Source organism: Lonchura striata, chromosome 16 (assembly GCF_050655825.1).
Source record: "Lonchura striata isolate lonStrDom1 chromosome 16, ASM5065582v1, whole genome shotgun sequence".
Classification (NCBI taxonomy): domain Eukaryota; kingdom Metazoa; phylum Chordata; class Aves; order Passeriformes; family Estrildidae; genus Lonchura; species Lonchura striata.
Genome location: NC_140718.1, coordinates 5,129,683 through 5,150,378, shown reverse-complemented (window position 1 = coordinate 5,150,378; position 20,696 = coordinate 5,129,683). Strand labels below are relative to the sequence as shown.

The 20,696-nt window shown below is 36.4% G+C and overlaps 1 protein-coding gene across 3 annotated transcripts in view; it reads right to left on the bottom strand.

Annotated features, from left to right (window-relative positions):
- EIF3CL (eukaryotic translation initiation factor 3 subunit C like) overlaps window positions 1-20,696 on the bottom strand; it is a 58,434-nt gene that overhangs the window by 28,870 nt on the left and 8,868 nt on the right. For all 3 annotated transcript variants that reach the window (XM_085593473.1, XM_085593474.1, XM_085593475.1), the window contains 6 exons: window positions 18,878-18,929; window positions 17,813-17,898; window positions 12,242-12,366; window positions 9,752-9,896; window positions 6,154-6,257; window positions 3,625-3,766 (listed from right to left, as the gene is read on the bottom strand). In XM_085593473.1, coding sequence (XP_085449599.1) covers window positions 3,625-3,766; window positions 6,154-6,257; window positions 9,752-9,896; window positions 12,242-12,366; window positions 17,813-17,898; window positions 18,878-18,929 — 654 coding nt within the window. The remainder of the gene's footprint in view (window positions 1-3,624; window positions 3,767-6,153; window positions 6,258-9,751; window positions 9,897-12,241; window positions 12,367-17,812; window positions 17,899-18,877; window positions 18,930-20,696) is intronic.

Genomic DNA, 20,696 nt, shown 5'->3' with positions numbered 1-20,696 from the left:
CTATAGATCAGCCCCGCAGCTCCAGGAGCTCCTCGATGCAGCCCAGGCAGCGCTGCCACAGCTCTGCCTATGGGGAAACAACCTATAGATCCATCCTATGGATCCTGTGAGACCCATGGATCCTGACCCACGGATCCCGGGTGCCCTATAGATCCATCCTATAGATCCCAGGTGTCATATAGATCCACCTATAGATCCACCTATAGATCCATCCTATAGATCCACCCTATAGATCCCGGGTGTCCTATAGATCCACCTATAGATCCATCCTATAGATCCACTCTGACCTATAGATCCACCCTATAGATCCCGGGTGTCCTATAGATCCATCCTATAGATCCACTCTGACCCATAGATCCATCCTATAGATCCACTCTGACCTATAGATTCACCCTATAGATCCCGGGTGTCCTATAGATCCATCCTATAGATCCATCCTATAGATCCATCCTATAGATCCCGGGTGTCCTATAGATCCATCCTATAGATCCATCCTATAGATCCACTCTGACCCATAGATCCATCCTATAGATCCATCCTATAGATCCCGGGTGTCCTATAGATCCATCCTATAGATCCACTCTGACCCATAGATCCATCCTATAGATCCATCCTATAGATCCCGGCTGTCCTATAGATCCTGACCTATAGATCCATCCTATAGATCCTGGAATCCTGCCCCACAGATCCTGCCTGCCCCATAGATCCACCCTATAGATCCTATAGATCCTGACCTATAGATCCTGTGTGCCCTATAGATCTGCCCTTCAAAAAATCCCCAAAAAAAACCCCAAAAATCCCATTTTTAGCCCCATTTTTATCCCCGTTTTCCACCCAATTTTGCCCAAATTTTCCCCCAGTTTTTTTGCTCGTTTTATCTCAATTTTCCCCATTTTTTTCCCTTTTTAATTTCATTTGTAAATCGTGTTTCACCTTCAAAAAATCGCCAAAAAACCCAAAAAAATCCCATTTTTACCCCCGTTTTTATTCCATTTCCCCCCTCATTTTATCTCAATTTTCCCCATTTTTTTCCCTTTTTAATTCCATTTTTAACACTTTTTTCCTTCAAAAAATCCCCCCAAAACCCAAATAAATCCCATTTCTACCCAATTTTTATCCCCATTTTTCCCCAAATTTTCCCCAATTTTTCCCTCATTTTATCTCCATTTTCCCCCATTTTTTAACCCAGTTTTACCTTCAAAAAATCCCAATAAATCCCATTTTTAGCCCCATTTTTATACCATTTTTCACCCAATTTCCACCAATTTTCCCCTAATTTTTATCTCAATTTTCCCCATTTTTTTCCCATTTCAATTTCATTTTTAACCCTTTTTTTACCTTCAAAAAATCAGAAAAAAATCCAAATAAATCCCATTTTTCCCCCGTTTTTTCCCCGTTTTTTCCCCATTTCTCCCCCATTTTTGCCCCGATTCTCCCCATTTTTTTTTCTATTTTTTTTGCCCGATTTCCCGTTTTTTCGCCCCGTTTTCACCTTCATGTAGGCGGCCAGGTTGGGGTTGTAGTCCCAACAAACCCAAATAAATCCCATTTTTATCCCCATTTTCATTCCATTTTTCACCCAATTTTTACCCAATTTCCCCCAATTTTTTGCTCATTTTATCTCAATTTTCCCCATTTTTTTCCCATTTTAATTTCATTTTTAACCCTTTTTTTACCTTCAAAAAAAAAGAAAAAATCCAAATAAATCCCATTTTTACCCCCATTTTTTCTCTGTTTTTTCCCCATTTCTCCCCCATTTTTGCCCCGATTCTCCCCATTTTTTTTTCTATTTTTTTTGCCCGATTTCCCGTTTTTTCGCCCCATTTTCACCTTCATGCAGGCGGCCAGGTTGGGGTTGTAGTCCCAAAAAACCCAAATAAATCCCACTTTTATCCCCATTTTCATTCCATTTTTCACCCAATTTTTACCAAATTTTCCCCAATTTTTTGCTCATTTTATCTCAATTTTCCCCAATTTTTTCCCATTTCAATTTCATTTTTAACCCTTTTTTTACCTTCAAAAAATCAGAAAAAAATCCAAATAAATCCCACTTTTATCCCCATTTTCATTCCATTTTCCACCCAATTTTCCCCAATTTTTTGCTCATTTTATCTCAATTTTCCCCCAATTTTTTCCTCCATTTTTAACCCTTTCTTTGCCTTCAAAAATAAAAAAATCCAAATAAATTAAATTTTTAACTCCATTTTCCCCCCAATTTCCCCCCAATTTTTTGCTCATTTTATCTCATTTTTCCCCATTTTTTCCCCATTTTAATTTCATTTTTAACCCTTTTTTCACCTTCAAAAAATCAGAAAAAAATCCAAATAAATCCCATTTTTACCCCCATTTTCCCCCCGTTTTTTCCCCATTTCTCCCCCATTTTTGCCCCAATTCTCCCCATTTTTTTTTCTATTTTTTTTACCCGATTTCCTGTTTTTTTGCCCCATTTTCACCTTCATGCAGGCGGCCAGGTTGGGGTTGTAGTCCCAAAAAACCCAAATAAATCCCACTTTTATCCCCATTTTTATTCCATTTTTCACCAAATTTTTCCCATTTTTTTGCTCATTTTATCTCAATTTTCCCCCATTTTTTCCTCCATTTTTAACCCTTTCTTTGCCTTCAAAAATAAAAAAATCCAAATAAATTAAATTTTTAACCCCATTTTCCCCCCAATTTTCCCCTCATTTTATCTCATTTTTCCCCATTTTTTTCCCATTTTAATTTCATTTTTAACCCTTTTTTTACCTTCAAAAAATCAGAAAAAAATCCAAATAAATCCCATTTTTCCCCCGTTTTTTCCCCATTTCTCCCCCATTTTTGCCCCGATTCTCCCCATTTTTTTTTCTATTTTTTTTGCCCGATTTCCCCTTTTTTCACCCCATTTTCACCTTCATGTAGGCGGCCAGGTTGGGGTTGTAGTCCCAAAAAACCCAAATAAATCCCATTTTTATCCCCATTTTCATTCCATTTTCCACCCAATTTTTACCCAATTTTCCCCAATTTTTTGCTCATTTTATCTCAATTTTCCCCCATTTTTTCCTCCATTTTTAACCCTTTCTTTGCCTTCAAAAATAAAAAAATCCAAATAAATTAAATTTTTAACCCCATTTTCCCCCCAATTTCCCCCCAATTTTCCCCTAATTTTTATCTCAATTTTCCCCATTTTTTTCCCCATTTTAATTTCATTTTTAACCCTTTTTTCACCTTCAAAAAATCAGAAAAAAATCCAAATAAATCCCATTTTTAACCCCATTTTTCCCCCAATTTTCCCCTAATTTTTATCTCATTTTTCCCCATTTTTTTCCCCATTTTAATTTCATTTTTAACCCTTTTTTTACCTTCAAAAAATCAGAAAAAATCCAAATAAATCCCATTTTTAACCCCATTTTTCCCCCAATTTTTCCCTCATTTTATCTCAATTTTCCCCATTTTTTCCCCATTTCAATTTCATTTTTAACCCTTTTTTTACCTTCAAAAAATCAGAAAAAAATCCAAATAAATCCCATTTTTACCCCCATTTTCCCCCCGTTTTTTCCCCATTTCTCCCCCATTTTTGCCCCGATTCTCCCCATTTTTTTTTCTATTTTTTTTGCCCGATTTCCCCTTTTTTCGCCCCGTTTTCACCTTCATGTAGGCGGCCAGGTTGGGGTTGTAGTCGTAGAGCGAGGCCACGATGTTGAATTTGATTTTCAGCTCCAGGGGCACCCCCAGCTGGTGCTCGTGGGCCACGGCCACCAGGTGCTGCAGCAGCTCGATCTGCGCCGCCCTGCGCGGAAAATGGGGTGAAAAACGGGGAAAATGGGCAAAAAACGGGGTGGAAATTGGGAAAAAAAATCTGGTAAAAATCTGGTAAAAAATGGGGTGAAAAATGGGGAAAACGGGCAAAAAACAGGTGGGAAAATAGGGGGGAAATTGGGGGAAAAATCCGGTGAAAATCCGGTGAAAAATGGGGTGAAAAACGGGGAAAATGGGCAAAAAACGGGCGGGGAAATAGGGGGGAAATTGGGGGAAAAATCCGGGAAAAATCCGGTAAAAAATGGGGTGAAAAATGGGGAAAACGGGCAAAAAACGGGTGGGAAAACAGGGGGAAAATTGGGGGAAAAATCCGGGAAAAATCCGGTAAAAAATGGGGTGAAAAACGGGGAAACGGGCAAAAAATGGGCGGGAAAATAGGGGGAAAATTGGGATGAAAAATGGGGCGAAAAACGGGGAAAATGGGCAAAAAGTGGTGCAGGAATTGGGGGGAAATTGGGAAAAAAAATCCGGTAAAAATCCAGTAAAAAACGGGTAAAATATGGGGTGAAAAACGGGGAAAACGGGCAAAAAACGGGCGGGAAAATGGGGGGAAAAATCCGGTAAAATCTGGGAGAAAAATGGGTGAAAAATGGGGTGAAAAATGGGGAAAATGGGGAAAAAGTGGGCGGGAAAATGGGGGGAAATTGGGAAAAAAACTCCGGTAAAAATCTGGTAAAAAACGAGGCGAAAAACGGGGAAAACGGGCAAAAAACGGGCGGGAAAATGGGGGAAAATCCAGTAAAAACTGGGGGAAAATTGGGAGGAAAAATGGGGTGAAAAATGGGGAAAATGGGCAAAAATTGCAGCAGAAATTGGGGAAAAATCTGGTAAAAATCGGGGGGAGATTGGGGAAAAATGGGGTAAGAAACAGGAAAAATGGGCAAAAAATTGGGGGGAAAAGGGTTAAAAATCAGGATAAAATTGGGTGAAAATTGGATAAAAATCGGAGGAAAATTGGCTTAAAAATGGGGTGAAAAACGGGGAAAACGGGTAAAAAATGGGGGGAAATTGGGTAAAAATCGGGGAAAATTGGGGGAAAATTGGGGGAAAAAAGGGTCCAAAATTTGGGAAAATTGGGTAAAAATTGGGAGGAATTGGGGAATTTCAGGGGAATTTCAGGGGAATTTTGGGGGATTTTATTGTGATTTTTGGGGTAATTCCAGGTGAATTTTGGGGTGAATTTAAATGGAATTTTGAGGTGAATTTGAGGGGATTTTGGGGTGAATTTTAATGGAATTTGGGGGAATTTTGGGGTAATTCCAGGTGGATTTTGGGGTGAATTTAAATGGAATTTTTGGGGATTTTGGGGTGAATTTTGGAGGATTTTAGGGTGAATTAAAATGGAATTTTGGGGTGAATTTGGGGGTATTTGAGGATAATTGCAGGTGAATTTTGGGGGATTTTATTGTGAATTTTGGGGCAATTCCAGGAGGATTTTGGGGTGAATTTAGGGAAATTTTGGGGTGAATTTGGGGGGATTTTGGGGTAATTCAAGGTAGATTTTAGGGTGAATTTTAATGGAATTTTGCTGGAATTTTGGGGTAATTTCATTGAGATTTTGGGGTGAATTTTGATGGAATTTTGGGGTAGTTCCAGGTGGATTTTGGGGTGAATTGAGAGGAATTTTGGGGTGAATTTAAATGGAATTTTGGGGTGAATTTAAGGGGATTTTGGGGTGAATTCGGGGGATTTTGGGGTAATTCAAGGTAGATTTTGGGGTGAAATTTAATGGAATTTTGGGGTAATTCCAGGTGGATTCTGGGGTGAATTTTAATGGAATTTGGCTGGAATTTTGGGGCAATTCCAGGAGGATTTTGGGGTGAATTTAGGGAAATTTTGGGGTGAATTTAGGGAAATTTTGGGGTGAATTTGGGGGGATTTTGGGGTAATTCCAGGTGGATTTTGGGGTGAAATTTAATGGAATTTTGGGGTAATTCCAGGTGGATTTTGGGGTGAATTTAAATGGAATTTTGAGGTGAATTTCAGGGGATTCTGGGGTGAATTTTAATGGAATTTTGCTGGAATTTTGGGGTAATTCCAGGTGGATTTTGGGGTGAATTTAAATGGAATTTTCAGGTGAATTTCAGGGGATTTTGGGGTGAATTTTGGAGATTTTGGGGTAATTCCAGGTGGATTTTGGGGTGCATTTAAATGGAATTTCGAGGTGAATTTTTGGGGGATTTTATTGTGAATTTTGGGGTAATTCCGGGCGTATTTTGAGGCGAATTTGGCTGGAATTTTGGGGTAATTCCCGGTGGATTTTGGGGGATTTTCAGATGAATTTTGGGGGATTTGGGGTGAATTTTGGGGTGAATTTTGGGGTGAATTTTGGGGTGAAATGTGGCTTTTTCTGCCCACCTGTCGGTGCCCTTCTTGCCCCGCGCCTGCAGGATCTCGTTGAGTTTCTTCATCACCAGCCCCACCGTGATCTCCGTGCCCTTGGCGAACATTTTCGGCTTTTCCTGCCCCAAAAAAGTGCCAAAAAGTGCCCAAAATCCCCCCAAAACCTCCCCGAATTATTAAAAAAAAAATCCCCCCAAAAAATCACATTTTTCACCCCAAAAATTCAAATTTTTTCCCCCCCAAATTCCCATTTTCCGGCCCGAAAATTCCATTTTTTTTCCCCCAAAATTCTATTTTCCATCCCAAAAATAACATTTTTTAATCTCAAAATTCCCATTTTTGTCCCGAAAATAGCGTTTCTCCCCCCAAAATTCCAAATCAGTCCCAAAAAAATCCATTTTTCCTCCCAAAAATCCCATGTTTTGTCCCAAAAATTCATTTTTTTCTCCCAACAATCTCCAAAGACCCAATTTTTTGCCACAAAAATATAATTTTTTCCCAAATATTCAACTTTTCCCCCAAAAAATCACAGAAAAATCCCATTTTTCATTTCAAAAATCCCTTTTTTCCCCAAAAAAATCAGTTTTTCCCCCAAAACCCCCATTTTTCACCCTAAAAATTCAATTTTTTTTTCAAAACAATCCCCAAAATTACATTTTTTCCCCAAATCCCCATTTTTCACCCAAAAAATGCCAGTTTTTTTCTCCCCAAATTCCCTTTTTTCCGCAAAATTCTCATTTCTCACCTCACAAATTCCATTTTTTCCAAAAATTCCATTTTTTCCCCATATCCCCATTTTTCATCCCAATAATCCAATTTCTTTCACCCCCAAAATTCCATTTTTCACCCCAAAAATTCAATTTTTTTTTCCCCCAAAAATCCCCATTTTTCTTTCCAAAATTCTCATTTTTTCTGCAAAAAATCCCATTTTCTGGCCCAAAAATTCAATTTTTTCCCCAAAATCCCAATTTTTTGTCTCCAAAAACCCATTTTTTTACAAAAACCCCATTTTTTCCCAAAATCCCGTTTTTTTCCCCCATTTTTGCTCACCTTGATGAGGGGGACGCCGCCCTCGACCTTCTCCCCCTCCCCCCCTCCCCTAAAATTCCCAAATTCCCCAAAATCCCCCAAAATTCCCATTTTTTCTCCAAACATCACAGGTTTTTTCCCCAAAATCCCCATTTTAACCCCACAAATTCCATTTTTCCCCCAAAAATCCCCCAAAATTCCCATTTTTCTCCCCAAAAATTCGATTTTTTTTCCCAAAAATCCCTTTTTTTCCCTCAAAATTCCAATTTTTCTCAAAAAATTCCATTTTTCTCCCAAAAATTCCACTTTTTGTCCCAAAAATTCAATTTTTTCCCCCAAAATTCCCCCAAAATTCCAATTTTTCTCCCCAAAAATTCAATTTCTTCCCCAAAAATCCCCAAGAATTTAAATTTTTCTCCCCAAAAATCCTATTTTCCCCAAAAAATCTCCCAAAATTAAAATTTTCTCCCCAAAAATTCCACTTTTTGTCCCAAAAATTCCATTTTTCCCCCAAAATTCCAATTTTTCTCCCCAAAAATTCAATTTTCTCCCCAAAAATCTCATTTTTTCACCCCAAAAGTTCCATTTTTCCCCAAAAATTCCCCCAAAAAATCCAATTTTTCTCCCCAATAATTCAATTTTCTCCCCAAAAGTTCCATTTTCCCCAAAAAATCCAATTTTCCCCAAAAAAATCTCACAAAATCCAAATTTTCTCCCCAAAAATTCCATTTTCCTCCCCAAAAATCCCATTTTTTTTCCCAAAAATCCTTCAAAATTCACATTTTCCTCCCCAAAAATCCCATTTTTCCCCAAAAATCCCCCAAAATTCATTTTCCTCCCCAAAAATCCCATTTTTCCCCAAAAATCCCCCAAAATTCACATTTTCCTCCCCAAAAATCCCATTTTTTTCCCAAAAATCCTTCAAAATTCACATTTTTCTCCCCAAAAATTCGATTTTTTTCCCAAAAATCCCCCAAAAATCAAATTTTTCTCCCCAAAAAATTCCATTTTTCCCCCCAAAATTCCGATTTACCCCAAAAATCCCATTTCCCCCCAAATTCCAATTTTTCTCCCCAAAAATCCCATTTTTTTCATCAAAAATCCCTCAAAATCCCATTTTTTCCCCAAAAATTCCACTTTTTCCCAAAAATTCAGTTTTTTCCCCGAAAATCCCATTTTTTTCCCCCAAAAATCCCGTTTTCCCCAAAATCCCCATTTTCTCCCCTACAATTCCAATTTTTCCCCAAAACTCCCCAAAAAATCTTATTTTTTTCCCCAAAAAATCCCCATTTTTCCATCCAAAATTCTCATTTTTTTTGCAAAAAATCCCATTTTTCCCCCAAAAAATCCCATTTTTTCCCCCAAACCCCCATTTTTTTCCCAAACCCCATTTTTTCCCAAAATCCCGTTTTTTTACCCCGTTTTTGCTCACCTTGATGAGGGGGACGCCGCCCTTGACCTTCTCCCCCTCCCCCCCTCCCCTAAAATTCCCAAATTCCCCAAAATCCCCCAAAATTCCCATTTTTTCTCCAAACATCACAGGTTTTTTTCCCCAAAATCCCCATTTTAACCCCACAAATTTCATTTTTCCCCCAAAAATCCCCCAAAATTCCCATTTTTCTCCCCAAAAATTTGATTTTTTTTCCCAAAAATCCCTTTTTTTCCCTCAAAATTCCAATTTTTCTCAAAAAATTCCATTTTTCTCCCAAAAATTGCACTTTTTGTCCCAAAAATTCAATTTTTCCCCCAAAATTCCAATTTTTCTCCCCAAAAATTCAATTTTCTCCCCAAAAATCTCATTTTTTCACCCCAAAAGTTCCATTTTTCCCCAAAAATTCCATTTTTCCCCCAAAATTCCCCCAAAAAATCCAATTTTTCTCCCCAATAATTCAATTTTCTCCCCAAAAGTTCCATTTTCCCCAAAAAATCCAATTTTCCCCAAAAAATCTCCCAAAATCCAAATTTTCTCCCCAAAAATTCCATTTTTTGTCCCGAAAATCCCATTTTTTCCCAAAAATCCCCCAAAATTCACATTTTCCTCCCCAAAAATCCCATTTTTCCCCAAAAATCCCCCAAAATTCCCATTTTTCTCCCCAAAAATTCGATTTTTTTCCAAAAATCCCCCAAAAATCAAATTTTTCTCCCCAAAAAATTCCATTTTCCCCCCATTATTCCGATTTACCCCAAAAATCCCATTTCCCCCCAAATTCCAATTTTTCTCCCCAAAAATCCCATTTTTTTCATCAAAAATCCCTCAAAATCCCATTTTTTCCCCAAAAATTCCACTTTTTCCCAAAAATTCAGTTTTTTCCCCGAAAATCCCATTTTTTCCCCCAAAAATCCCGTTTTCCCCAAAATCCCCATTTTCTCCCCTACAATTCCAATTTTTCCCCAAAACTCCCCAAAAAATCCGATTTTTTTCCCCCAAAAATCCCCGTTTTTCCGTCCAAAATTCTCATTTTTTCTGCCAAAAATCCCATTTTTTCCCCCCAAAATCCCATTTTTTTCCCCCAAAATCCCACTTTTTTGTCTCCAAACCCCATTTTTTCCCAAAATCCCGTTTTTTCACCCCATTTTTGCTCACCTTGATGAGGGGGACGCCGCCCTTGACCTTCTCCCACTCGCCGCCTTCCTCCTCCTCCTCCTCCTCCTCGCGGCGGCTTTTCCGCTCCAGCTTCTTCTTGGCCTTCTCCTCGCGCCGCCGCTCCGCCCCGCGCCGCTCCTCGTCCCTGCCCAAATTCCCAAAATTCCCAAATTCCCAAAATTCCCAAAAAATCCCGCGAAAATCCCGCGAAATTCCCGTGAAAATCCCAAAAAAAATCCCATTTTTGGGGCATTTTTAAGGGATTTTTGGAGCCATTTCCGCCCCCACCGATCCCCGCACCGCTTCTCGTCCCTGTCCAGAATTCCCAAAATTCCCAAAATTCCCGGAATTCCCAAAAAATCCCCCGAAAATCCCGCGAAAATCGCACAAAAAATCCCATTTTTGGGGCATTTTTAAGGGATTTTTGGGGCCATTTCCGCCCCCACCGATCCCGCGCCGCTTCTCATCCCTGTCCAAATTCCCAAAATTCCCAAAATTCCCGGAATTCCCAAAAATCCCAAAAAATCCCCCAAAAATTCCCCAAAATTCGCACAAAAATCCCCCCAAATTCCCATTTTTTGCGTATTTTTAAGCCATTTTTGACTCCTATTTGACCAATTTTTCAGGAATTTTCCGTCCTGTGTCTCCTCCTCTACATTCCGACCAAAATTCCCAAAAATTCCCAAAATTCCCCCAAAAATCCCCAAAAATTCCACAAAATTCCCATAAAAATCCCATTTTTTGGGGCATTTTAAAGCGATTTTTTGCTCATTTTGGAATAATTTTCTGTCCCATGGATCCTTTTCAACGTTCCCGTCAAAATACCCAAAAATTCCCAAAATTCCCCCAAAAATTCCCAAAAAATCCTGCAAAAATTCCACAAAATTCCCACAAAAATCCCCTCCAAAAAAAATCACATTTTTAAGCCATTTTTAACCCAATTTTCACCGGTTTTTTCCCATTTTTTCACCCAATTTTCCCCAAAATTTCCCAAATTTTCCTCCCAATTTCCCCCAAATTTTCCCCCCAATTTCTCCCCCAAACTTTCCCATTTTTTCCCGAATTTTCATCCGATTTTTTTCCCAATTTTCACCCCATTTTCCCCAAAATTTCCCAATTTTTTTCCCAATTTTCCCAATTTTTACCCCAAAATTTCCCAAATTTTTTCTCAATTTCCCCCCAATTTCTCCCCCAAGTTTTCCCATTTTTCCCCCATTTTCCCCCCAATTTTTCCCATTTTTTCCCCCAATTTCCCCCAAAATTCCCAATTTTCCGGAATTCCCGACTTTTTCAGGAATTTGGAGGCCATCGAGGTGAATTTCCCCCCGAATTTCCCCAATTTTCACCCGATTTTTCACAATTTTCACCTGATTTCCCCCCAAAATTTCCCAAATTTTCCCCAAATTTTCCCCCCAAATTTTTCCAATTTCTCCACCAAATTTTCCCATTTTTCCCCCAATTTTCCCCAAAAATTTCCCAAATTTTTCTCCCAATTTCTCCCCAATTGTCCCCAATTTCTCCCCCAAATTTCCCCATTTTTCACCCATTTTTCCCCCAATTTTTCCCATTTTTTCACCCAATTTCTCCCCATTTCCCCCCCAAATTCCCCAAATTCCCGATTTTCCCGAATTTCCGACTTTTTCGGGAATTTGGATGCCAGCGAGGTGAATTTCCCCCCAGATTTCCCCCGAATTTCCCCATTTTTACCCCATTTCCCCCCAATTTTCCCCATTTTTCCCCCATTTCCCCCCCGATTTCTCCCATTTTTTCCCCAAATGTTCCCAAATTCCCGATTTTCCGGAATTCCCGACTTTTTCAGGAATTTGGAGGCCATCGAGGTGAATTTCCCCCCGAATTTCCCCATTTTCACCCCATTTTCCCCCAATTTTCCCCATTTTTTCCCCCATTTTCCCCCGATTTTCCCCATTTTTCCCATTTTTTCCCGATTTTCCGGCATTCCCGACTTTTTCAGGAATTTGGAGGCCAGCGAGGTGAATTTCCCCCCAATTTCCCCCAATTTTCCCCCATTTTCCCTCCAATTTTCCCCATTTTTCCCCCATTTCCCCCACGATTTTCCCCATTTTTTCCCCATTTTTCCCATTTTTTCCCGATTTTCCGGAATTCCCGACTTTTTCAGGAATTTGGAGGCCAGCGAGGTGAATTTCCCCCCAGATTTCCCCCGAATTTCCCCATTTTTACCCCATTTTCCCCCAATTTTCCCCATTTTTACCCCATTTCCCCCCCGATTTTCCCCATTTTTCCCATTTTTTCCCGATTTTCCGGCATTCCCGACTTTTTCAGGAATTTGGAGGCCAGCGAGGTGAATTTCCCTCCAATTTTCCCCATTTTTCCCCCCATTTTCCCCCAATTTCCCCATTTTTTACCCCATTTTCCCCCAATTTTCCCCATTTTTTCCCCCATTTCCCCCCCGATTTCTCCCATTTTTTCCCCATTTTTCCCCCAAATTCCCGATTTTCCGGAATTCCCGACTTTTTCAGGAATTTGGAGGCCAGCGAGGTGAATTTCCCGTCGTCCTCGTCCGACTCCGAGTCCGACTCCGAGGCCGAGTCGCCCCAGTCCTCGTCCGACTCCGACTCCGGCTCCGACTCCGACTCCTGGGTTTGCGGATCGCCGGCCCGTTAAACCCCCGTTAATTACCAGTTAAAGCTTAATTAAACCCCCGTTAATTACCAGTTAAAGCTTAATTAAACCCCCGTTAATTACCAGTTAAAGCTTAATTAAACCCCCGTTAATTACCAGTTAAAGCTTAATTAAAGCTTAATTAAACCCCCAATTCAATCCCATTTAAATCTCAATTAAATCCCATTTAAATCCCAATTTAAAAATCCCAACTCAATACCAATTCAAGCTTAATTAAAGCTTAATTAAACCCCCAGTCCAATCCCAATTCAATCCCATTTAAATCTCAATTAAATCCCATTTAAATCCCAATTAAAAAATCCCAACTCAATACCAATTCAAGCTTAATTAAAGCTTAATTAAACCCCCAGTCCAATCCCAATTCAATCCCATTTAAATCTCAATTAAATCCCATTTAAATCCCAATTAAAAAATCCCAACTCAATACCAATTCAAGCTTAATTAAAGCTTAATTAAACCCCCAATCCAATTCCAAGTCAATTCCATTTAAATCTCAATTAAATCCCATTTAAATCTCAAATCCGTCCCAATTCAATATCAATTAAAACTCAATTAAATCCCAATTAAAAAATCCCAACTCAATATCAATTAAAAAATCCCAACTCAATATCAATTAAAGCTTAATTAAAGCTTAATTAAACCCCCAATCCAATTCCAATTCAATCCCACTTAAATCTCAATTAAATCCCATTTAAATCCCAAATCCGTCCCAATTCAATATCAATTAAAGCTCAATTAAATCCCAATTAAAAAATCCCAACTCAATACCAATTAAAGCTTAATTAAAGCTTAATTAAACCCCCAATCCAATCCCAATTCAATCCCATTTAAATCTCAATTAAATCCCATTTAAATCCCAAATCCGTCCCAATTCAATATCAATTAAAGCTCAATTAAATCCCAATTAAAAAAAATCCCAACTCAATATCAATTAAAGCTTAATTAAAGCTTAATTAAACCCCCAATCCAATTCCAATTCAATCCCATTTAAATCTCAATTAAAGCTCCATTAAATCCCAATTAAACCCCAATTAATTGTCAATTAAAGTTTAATTAAATCCCAATTAAATACCGATTAAATATCAATTCAAGCTTAATTAAATCCCAATTAAAGCTTAATTAAACCCCCATTAATTACCAATTAAAGCTTAATTAAAGCTTAATTAAACCCCCAATCCAATTCCATTTAAATCTCAATTAAATCCCATTTAAATCCCATTTAAATCCCAAATCCGTCCCAATTCAATATCAATTAAAGCTCAATTAAATCCCAATTAAAAAATCCCAACTCAATACCAATTAAAGCTTAATTAAAGCTTAATTAAACCCCCAATCCAATTCCAATTAAATCCCATTTAAATCTCAATTAAAGTTCCATTAAATCCCAATTAAACCCCAATTAATTGTCAATTAAAGTTTAAGTAAATCCCAATTAAATACCGATTAAATATCAATACAAGCTTAATTAAATCCCAATTAAAGCTTAATTAAACCCCCATTAATTACCAATTCAAGCTTAATTAAAGCTTAATTAAACCCCCAATCCAATTCCATTTAAATCTCAATTAAATCCCATTTAAATCCCAAATCCGTCCCAATTCAATATCAATTAAAGCTCAATTAAATCCCAATTAAAAAATCCCAACTCAATACCAATTAAAGCCTAATTAAAGCTTAATTAAACCCCCAGTCCAATCCCAATTCAATTCCATTTAAATCTCAATTAAATCCCATTTAAATCCCAAATCCGTCCCAATTCAATATCAATTAAAGCTCAATTAAATCCCAATTAAAAAATCCCAACTCAATACCAATTAAAGCCTAATTAAAGCTTAATTAAACCCCCAATCCAATTCCAATTCAATCCCATTTAAATCCCAAATCCGTCCCAATTCAATATCAATTAAAGCTCAATTAAATCCCAATTAAAAAATGCCAACTCAATACCAATTAAAGCTTAATTAAAGCTTAATTAAACCCCCAATCCAATTCCAATTCAATTCCATTTAAATCTCAATTAAATCCCATTTAAATCCCAAATCCGTCCCAGTTCAATATCAATTAAAGCTCAATTAAATCCCAATTAAAAAATCCCAACTCAATACCAATTCAAGCTTAATTAAAGCTTAATTAAACCCCCAATTCAATTCCATTTAAATCTCAATTAAATCCCATTTAAATCCCAAATCCGTCCCAATTCAATATCAATTAAAACTCAATTAAATCCCAATTAAAAAATCCCAACTCAATATCAATTAAAGCCTAATTAAAGCTTAATTAAACCCCCAATCCAATTCCAATTCAATCCCACTTAAATCTCAATTAAATCCCATTTAAATCCCAAATCCGTCCCAATTCAATATCAATTAAAGCTCAATTAAATCCCAATTAAAAAATCCCAACTCAATACCAATTAAAGCTTAATTAAAGCTTAATTAAACCCCCAATTCAATCCCATTTAAATCTCAATTAAATCCCATTTAAATCCCAAATCCGTCCCAATTCAATATCAATTAAAGCTCAATTAAATCCCAATTAAAAAATCCCAACTCAATACCAATTAAAGCTTAATTAAAGCTTAATTAAACCCCCAATCCAATCCCAATTCAATCCCATTTAAATCTCAATTAAATCCCATTTAAATCCCAATTTAAAAATCCCAACTCAATACCAATTCAAGCTTAATTAAAGCTTAATTAAACCCCAATCCAATTCCATTTAAATCCCATTTAAATCCCAAATCCGTCCCAATTCAATATCAATTAAAGCTCAATTAAATCCCAATTAAAAAATCCCAACTCAATACCAATTCAAGCTTAATTAAAGCTTAATTAAACCCCCAATTCAATTCCATTTAAATCTCAATTAAATCCCATTTAAATCCCAAATCCGTCCCAATTCAATATCAATTAAAGCTCAATTAAATCCCAATTAAAAAATGCCAACTCAATACCAATTAAAGCTTAATTAAAGCTTAATTAAACCCCCAATCCAATTCCAAGTCAATTCCATTTAAATCTCAATTAAACCCCATTTAAATCCCAAATCCGTCCCAATTCAATATCAATTAAAGCTCAATTAAATCCCAATTAAAAAATCCCAACTCCATATCAATTCAAGCTTAATTAAAGCTTAATTAAACCCCCAATCCAATTCCAATTCAATTCCATTTAAATCCCAAATCCGTCCCAATTCAATATCAATTACAGCTCAATTAAATCCCAATTAAAAAATCCCAACTCAATACCAATTCAAGCTTAATTAAAGCTTAATTAAACCCCCAATCCAATTCCAATTCAATCCCATTTAAATCTCAATTCAATCCCATTTAAATCCCAATTAAAAAATCCCAACTCAATACCAATTAAAGCTTAATTAAAGCTTAATTAAACCCCCAATCCAATTCCAATTCAATCCCATTTAAATCTCAATTAAAGCTCCATTAAATCCCAATTAAACCCCAATTAATTGTCAATTAAAGTTTAATTAAATCCCAATTAAATACCGATTAAATATCAATTCAAGCTTAATTAAACCCCCGTTAATTACCAATTCAAACTTAATTAAAGCTTAATTAAACCCCCAATCCAATTCCAATTCAATCCCATTTAAATCTCAATTAAATCCCATTTAAATCCCAATTAAAAAATCCCAACTCAATACCAATTAAAGCTTAATTAAAGCTTAATTAAACCCCCAATCCAATTCCAATTCAATCCCATTTAAATCTCAATTAAATCCCATTTAAATCCCAAATCCGTCCCAATTCAATATCAATTAAAGCTCAATTAAATCCCAATTAAAAAATCCCAATTCAAGCCCAATTAAATCTTAATTAAAGCTCAATTGAATACCAATTCAATCCCAATTCAATATCAAATAAAGCTCAATTAAATCCCAATTAAAAAATCCCAATTCAATCTTAATTAAACCCCAATTAAAAAATCCGAATTCAATCCCAATTAAACCTCAGTTCAATATCAATTAAAGTTAATAAAATCCCAATTAAATCCCAATTAAATCTTAATTAAATCCCTATTAAAAAACCTCAATTCAATCCCAATTGAAAAATCCCAATTAAATCCTGTTTTTATGCAAATTAAACCCCATTTTAATCTCAATTCAATGCCAATTAAATCCCAATTCAATCCAAATTAAATATTAATTAAAACTCAATTAAATCCCAATTCAATCCCACTTAAATCTTAATTAAATCTCAATTTAATCCCATTTAAATCCCAGTTCAACCCTAATTAAATCTTAATTAAATCCCAATTAAGTTTCAATTCAATCCAAATTAAATTAATTTTCACGCAAATTAAACCCCATTTTAATCTCAATTAAATCCCGTTTAAATCCCAATTAAATCTTAGTTAAAGTTCAATTAAATCCCAATTCAATCCCAATTAAATCTTAATTAAATCACAATTAAATTCCAATTCAATTCAAATAAAATCTTAATTAAATCCCATTTTCATGCAAATTAAACTCCATTTTAATCTTAATTTAATCCCATTTAAATCCCAATTCAATCCCATTTTTTCCCCATTTTAATTCAATTTTTTTCTCATTTTCCACCCAATTTCTCCATTTTCCCCCAATTTTTTTCCCTAATTTTCCCCAAATTTAATTCAATTTCCCCACCATTTTTCTCCCCTTTTAATTCAATTTTTCATCATTTTCCTCATAATTTCTCCCATACTTACCCCAAATTTAAATTAATTTTTTTCTCATTTTAATGCAAATTTCCCCCATTTTAATCTGAATTTTTCCCCATTTTAATCCCATTTTCCCCCTCATTTTCTCCCTTTTTAATTCAATTTTTTCTCATTTTCTGCCCAATTTTTCCCCAATTTTCCCCATTTTAATCCCATTTTCCCCCCATTTTAATTCGATTTTTTCTCATTTTCCACCCAATTTCTCCCCCGTTTTCCCCCAATTTTTTAAATCCCAATTTCCCCCAAATTTAATTTTTTTTCCCAATTTTCCCCAAATTTAATTCAATTTTCCCTCATTTTAATCCCAATTTCCCCCCCATTTTTCTCCCCTTTTTAATTCAATTTTTTCTCATTTTCCTCATAATTTCTCCCATACTTCCCCCCAATTTTAATTAAATTTACTCTCATTTTAATGCAAATTTCCCCCATTTTAATCTGAATTTTTACCCATTTTAATGCAAATTTCCCCCATTTTAATCTGAATTTCCCCCCATTTTAATCCCGTTTTCCCCCCTCATTTTCTCCAATTTTAATTCAAATTTTTGTCCTTTTCTGCCCAATTTCTCCCCCATTTTCCCCCCAATTTTTTCCCAATTTTCCCCAAATTTTCCCCCAATTTTTCCCCCAAATTCCCCCCCCCAAATTTGCCCAAAATCCCCATTTTTTGCCCCAATTTTGGTACTTTGTAGCGGCTCCGGGGCTCGTCGCGCTCGCGGCGCTTCAGGAAATTCCCGGCCTCGTCCTCGGCCCCCGAGGAGGAACCGGAGCCTGAAAAAACCCAAAATTCACCCAAAATTCCCCCAAAATTCCATTTATTCTCCCAAAACCCAAAATATCCCAAAATTAAAAAAAAAAAATCCAGAAATTACCCCCAAAAAACAGCCCAAAAATCGCCAAAAATGGCCCCAAAATGCCAGAAATTACCCTCAAAATTCAATTTATTGCCCCAAAACCCAAAATATCCCAAAATTTAAAAATATTCCTGAAATTACCCGTAAAAAACCCGCAAAATCACAGAAATTACCCCAAAAATTCCCCCAAAAATTCAATTTATTGCCCCAAAACCCAAAATATCCCACCATTTAAAAATATTCCTGAAATTACCTGTAAAAAAACCCCAAAATCACAGAAATTCCCCCAAAAATTCCCCCAAAAATTCAATTTATTGCCCCAAAACCCAAAATATCCCAACATTTTAAAATATTCCTGAAATTACCCGTAAAAAACCCCAAAAATCACAGAAATTACTCCAAAAATTCCCCCAAAATCCCCCCAAAATTCACCCAAAATTCAATTTATTGCCCCAAAACCCAAAATATCCCAAAACAGCCAAAAATTCCAGAAATTACCCCCAAAAATCCCCCCAAAAAAGTCCAAAAATACCCAAAAAGACCCCAAAATGCCAGAAATTACCCCAAAAATTCACCCAAAATTATCCCAAAAATTGCCCCAAAAATTTCCCCAAAAATTGCCTCAAAAATCCCAAAGAACTCCCAAAAATCCCAAATTTGCAAAAAAATTTCCCAAATTTCCCCCAAAATCCAAAAAATTGCCCCAAAAATCCCAAATTTTGCCCCAAAAATGAGCCTAAAAAAAAAAAAAATCCCAAATTTGCCCCAAAAAATCTCCAAATTTGTCCCGGAAAATCCAAAAAAAAATTGTCAAAAAAATGTCAAAATGATCCCAAAAATCCCCGAATTTGCCCAAAATTGCCCAAATTTGCCCCAAAAATCCCAAATTTCCCGACCTTCGGAATCCCTGCGGCTTTTCTCCTCGTCCTCGTCCGACTGCTCGGGGTTCTGGGGAGAAAAATCCAATTTTTGGTCATTTTTCATTCACTTTAAATTCAATTTTTCATTTATTTTTTTAGTTCATTTTCACCCTTTTTTCACACATTTTTTACCTTTTTTCAAAATAGATTTTCCCCATTTTTAAATCTATTTTTTACCCTTTTTTTACCCATTTTGAACCAATTTTTTTCAACATTTTTTAATTAGTTTTCACCCTTTTTTCATCTGTTTTTTACCTTTTTTTAAAATAGATTTTCCCCATTTTTAAATCTATTTTTTACCTTTCTTTTACCCATTTTAAACCACTTTTTTTTAAACATTTTTCCCCAATTTTCACCCATTTTCCCCATTTCCCCCCAATTTTTTCTCAATTTCCCTACAATTTTCCCCTTTTTTTCCTCATTTTTTGTCAATTTTCCGCCCATTTTTGTCAATTTTTTTCCCCATTCTTGTCAATTTTCCCCCATTTTTTCCCCAATTTCCTCCATTATTTGGTCAAATTTTCCCCATTTTTTGTCAAATTTTTCCCCCATTTTTTGTCCATTTTTTCCCCAACTTTTTGCCCATTTTCTGCCAATTTTTTCCCCATTTTTTGTTCATTTCTCCCCCATTTTCTCACCATTTCTCCCCCATTTTTTCTACAATTTTCCCCCATTTTCCCCCAATTTTCCCCCAATTTTCTCCCATTTTTTCCCCCAATTTTCTCCCATTTTTCCCCAATTTTCCCCCAATTTTCTCCCATTTTTTCTCCAATTTTCCCCCATTTTCCCCCAATTTTCCCCCAATTTTCTCCCATTTTTTCCCCCAATTTTCTCCCATTTTTCCCCCATTTTTTCTCCAATTTTCTCCCATTTTTCCCCCAATTTTTTCCCATTTTTTCCCCAATTTCCCCCATTTTTTTGTCATTTTTTTCTCAATTTTTTTGCCATTTCTCCCCCATTTTTTCTCCAATTTTCTCCCATTTTCCCCCAATTTTCTCCCATTTTTTCCCCCAACTTTCTCCCATTTTTTCTCCAATTTTCTCCCATTTTTTCCCCAATTTTCTCCCATTTTTCTCCAACTTTCTCCCATTTTTTCCCCCAATTTTTCCCCATTTTTTCCTCCAATTTTCTCCCATTTTTTCCCCAATTTTCTCCCATTTTCCCCCAATTTTCTCCCATTTTTTCTCCCATTTTTCTCCCATTTTTTCCCTCAATTTTCTCCCATTTTTCCCCCAATTTTTTCCCATTTTTCCCCATTTTTTCCCCAATTTTCTCCCATTTCCCCCCAATTTCCCCCCATTTTTTCTCCAATTTTCTCCCATTTTCCCCCAATTTTCTCCCATTTTTTCCCCCAATTTTCTCCCATTTTTTCCCCAATTTTCTCCCATTTTTTCCCCAATTTTCTCCCATTTTCCCTCAATTTTCTCCCATTTTTCCCCCAATTTTTTCCCATTTTTCCCCATTTTTCCCCAATTTTCTCCCATTTCCCCCCAATTTCCCCCCCATTTTTTCTCCCATTTTCTCCCATTTTCCCCCAATTTTCTCCCATTTTTTCTCCAATTTTCTCCCATTTTTTCCCTCAATTTTCTCCCATTTTCCCCCCAACTTTTTCCCCAATTTCCCCCTTTTTTTGTCAATTTTTTCTCAATTTTTTTGTCCCCCATTTCTCCCCCATTTTTTCTCCAATTTTCTCCCATTTTTTCCCCAATTTTCTCCCATTTTTCCCCCATTTTTTTCCCATTTTTTCCCCAATTTCCCCCTTTTTTTTGTCATTTTTTTCTCAATTTTTTTGCCA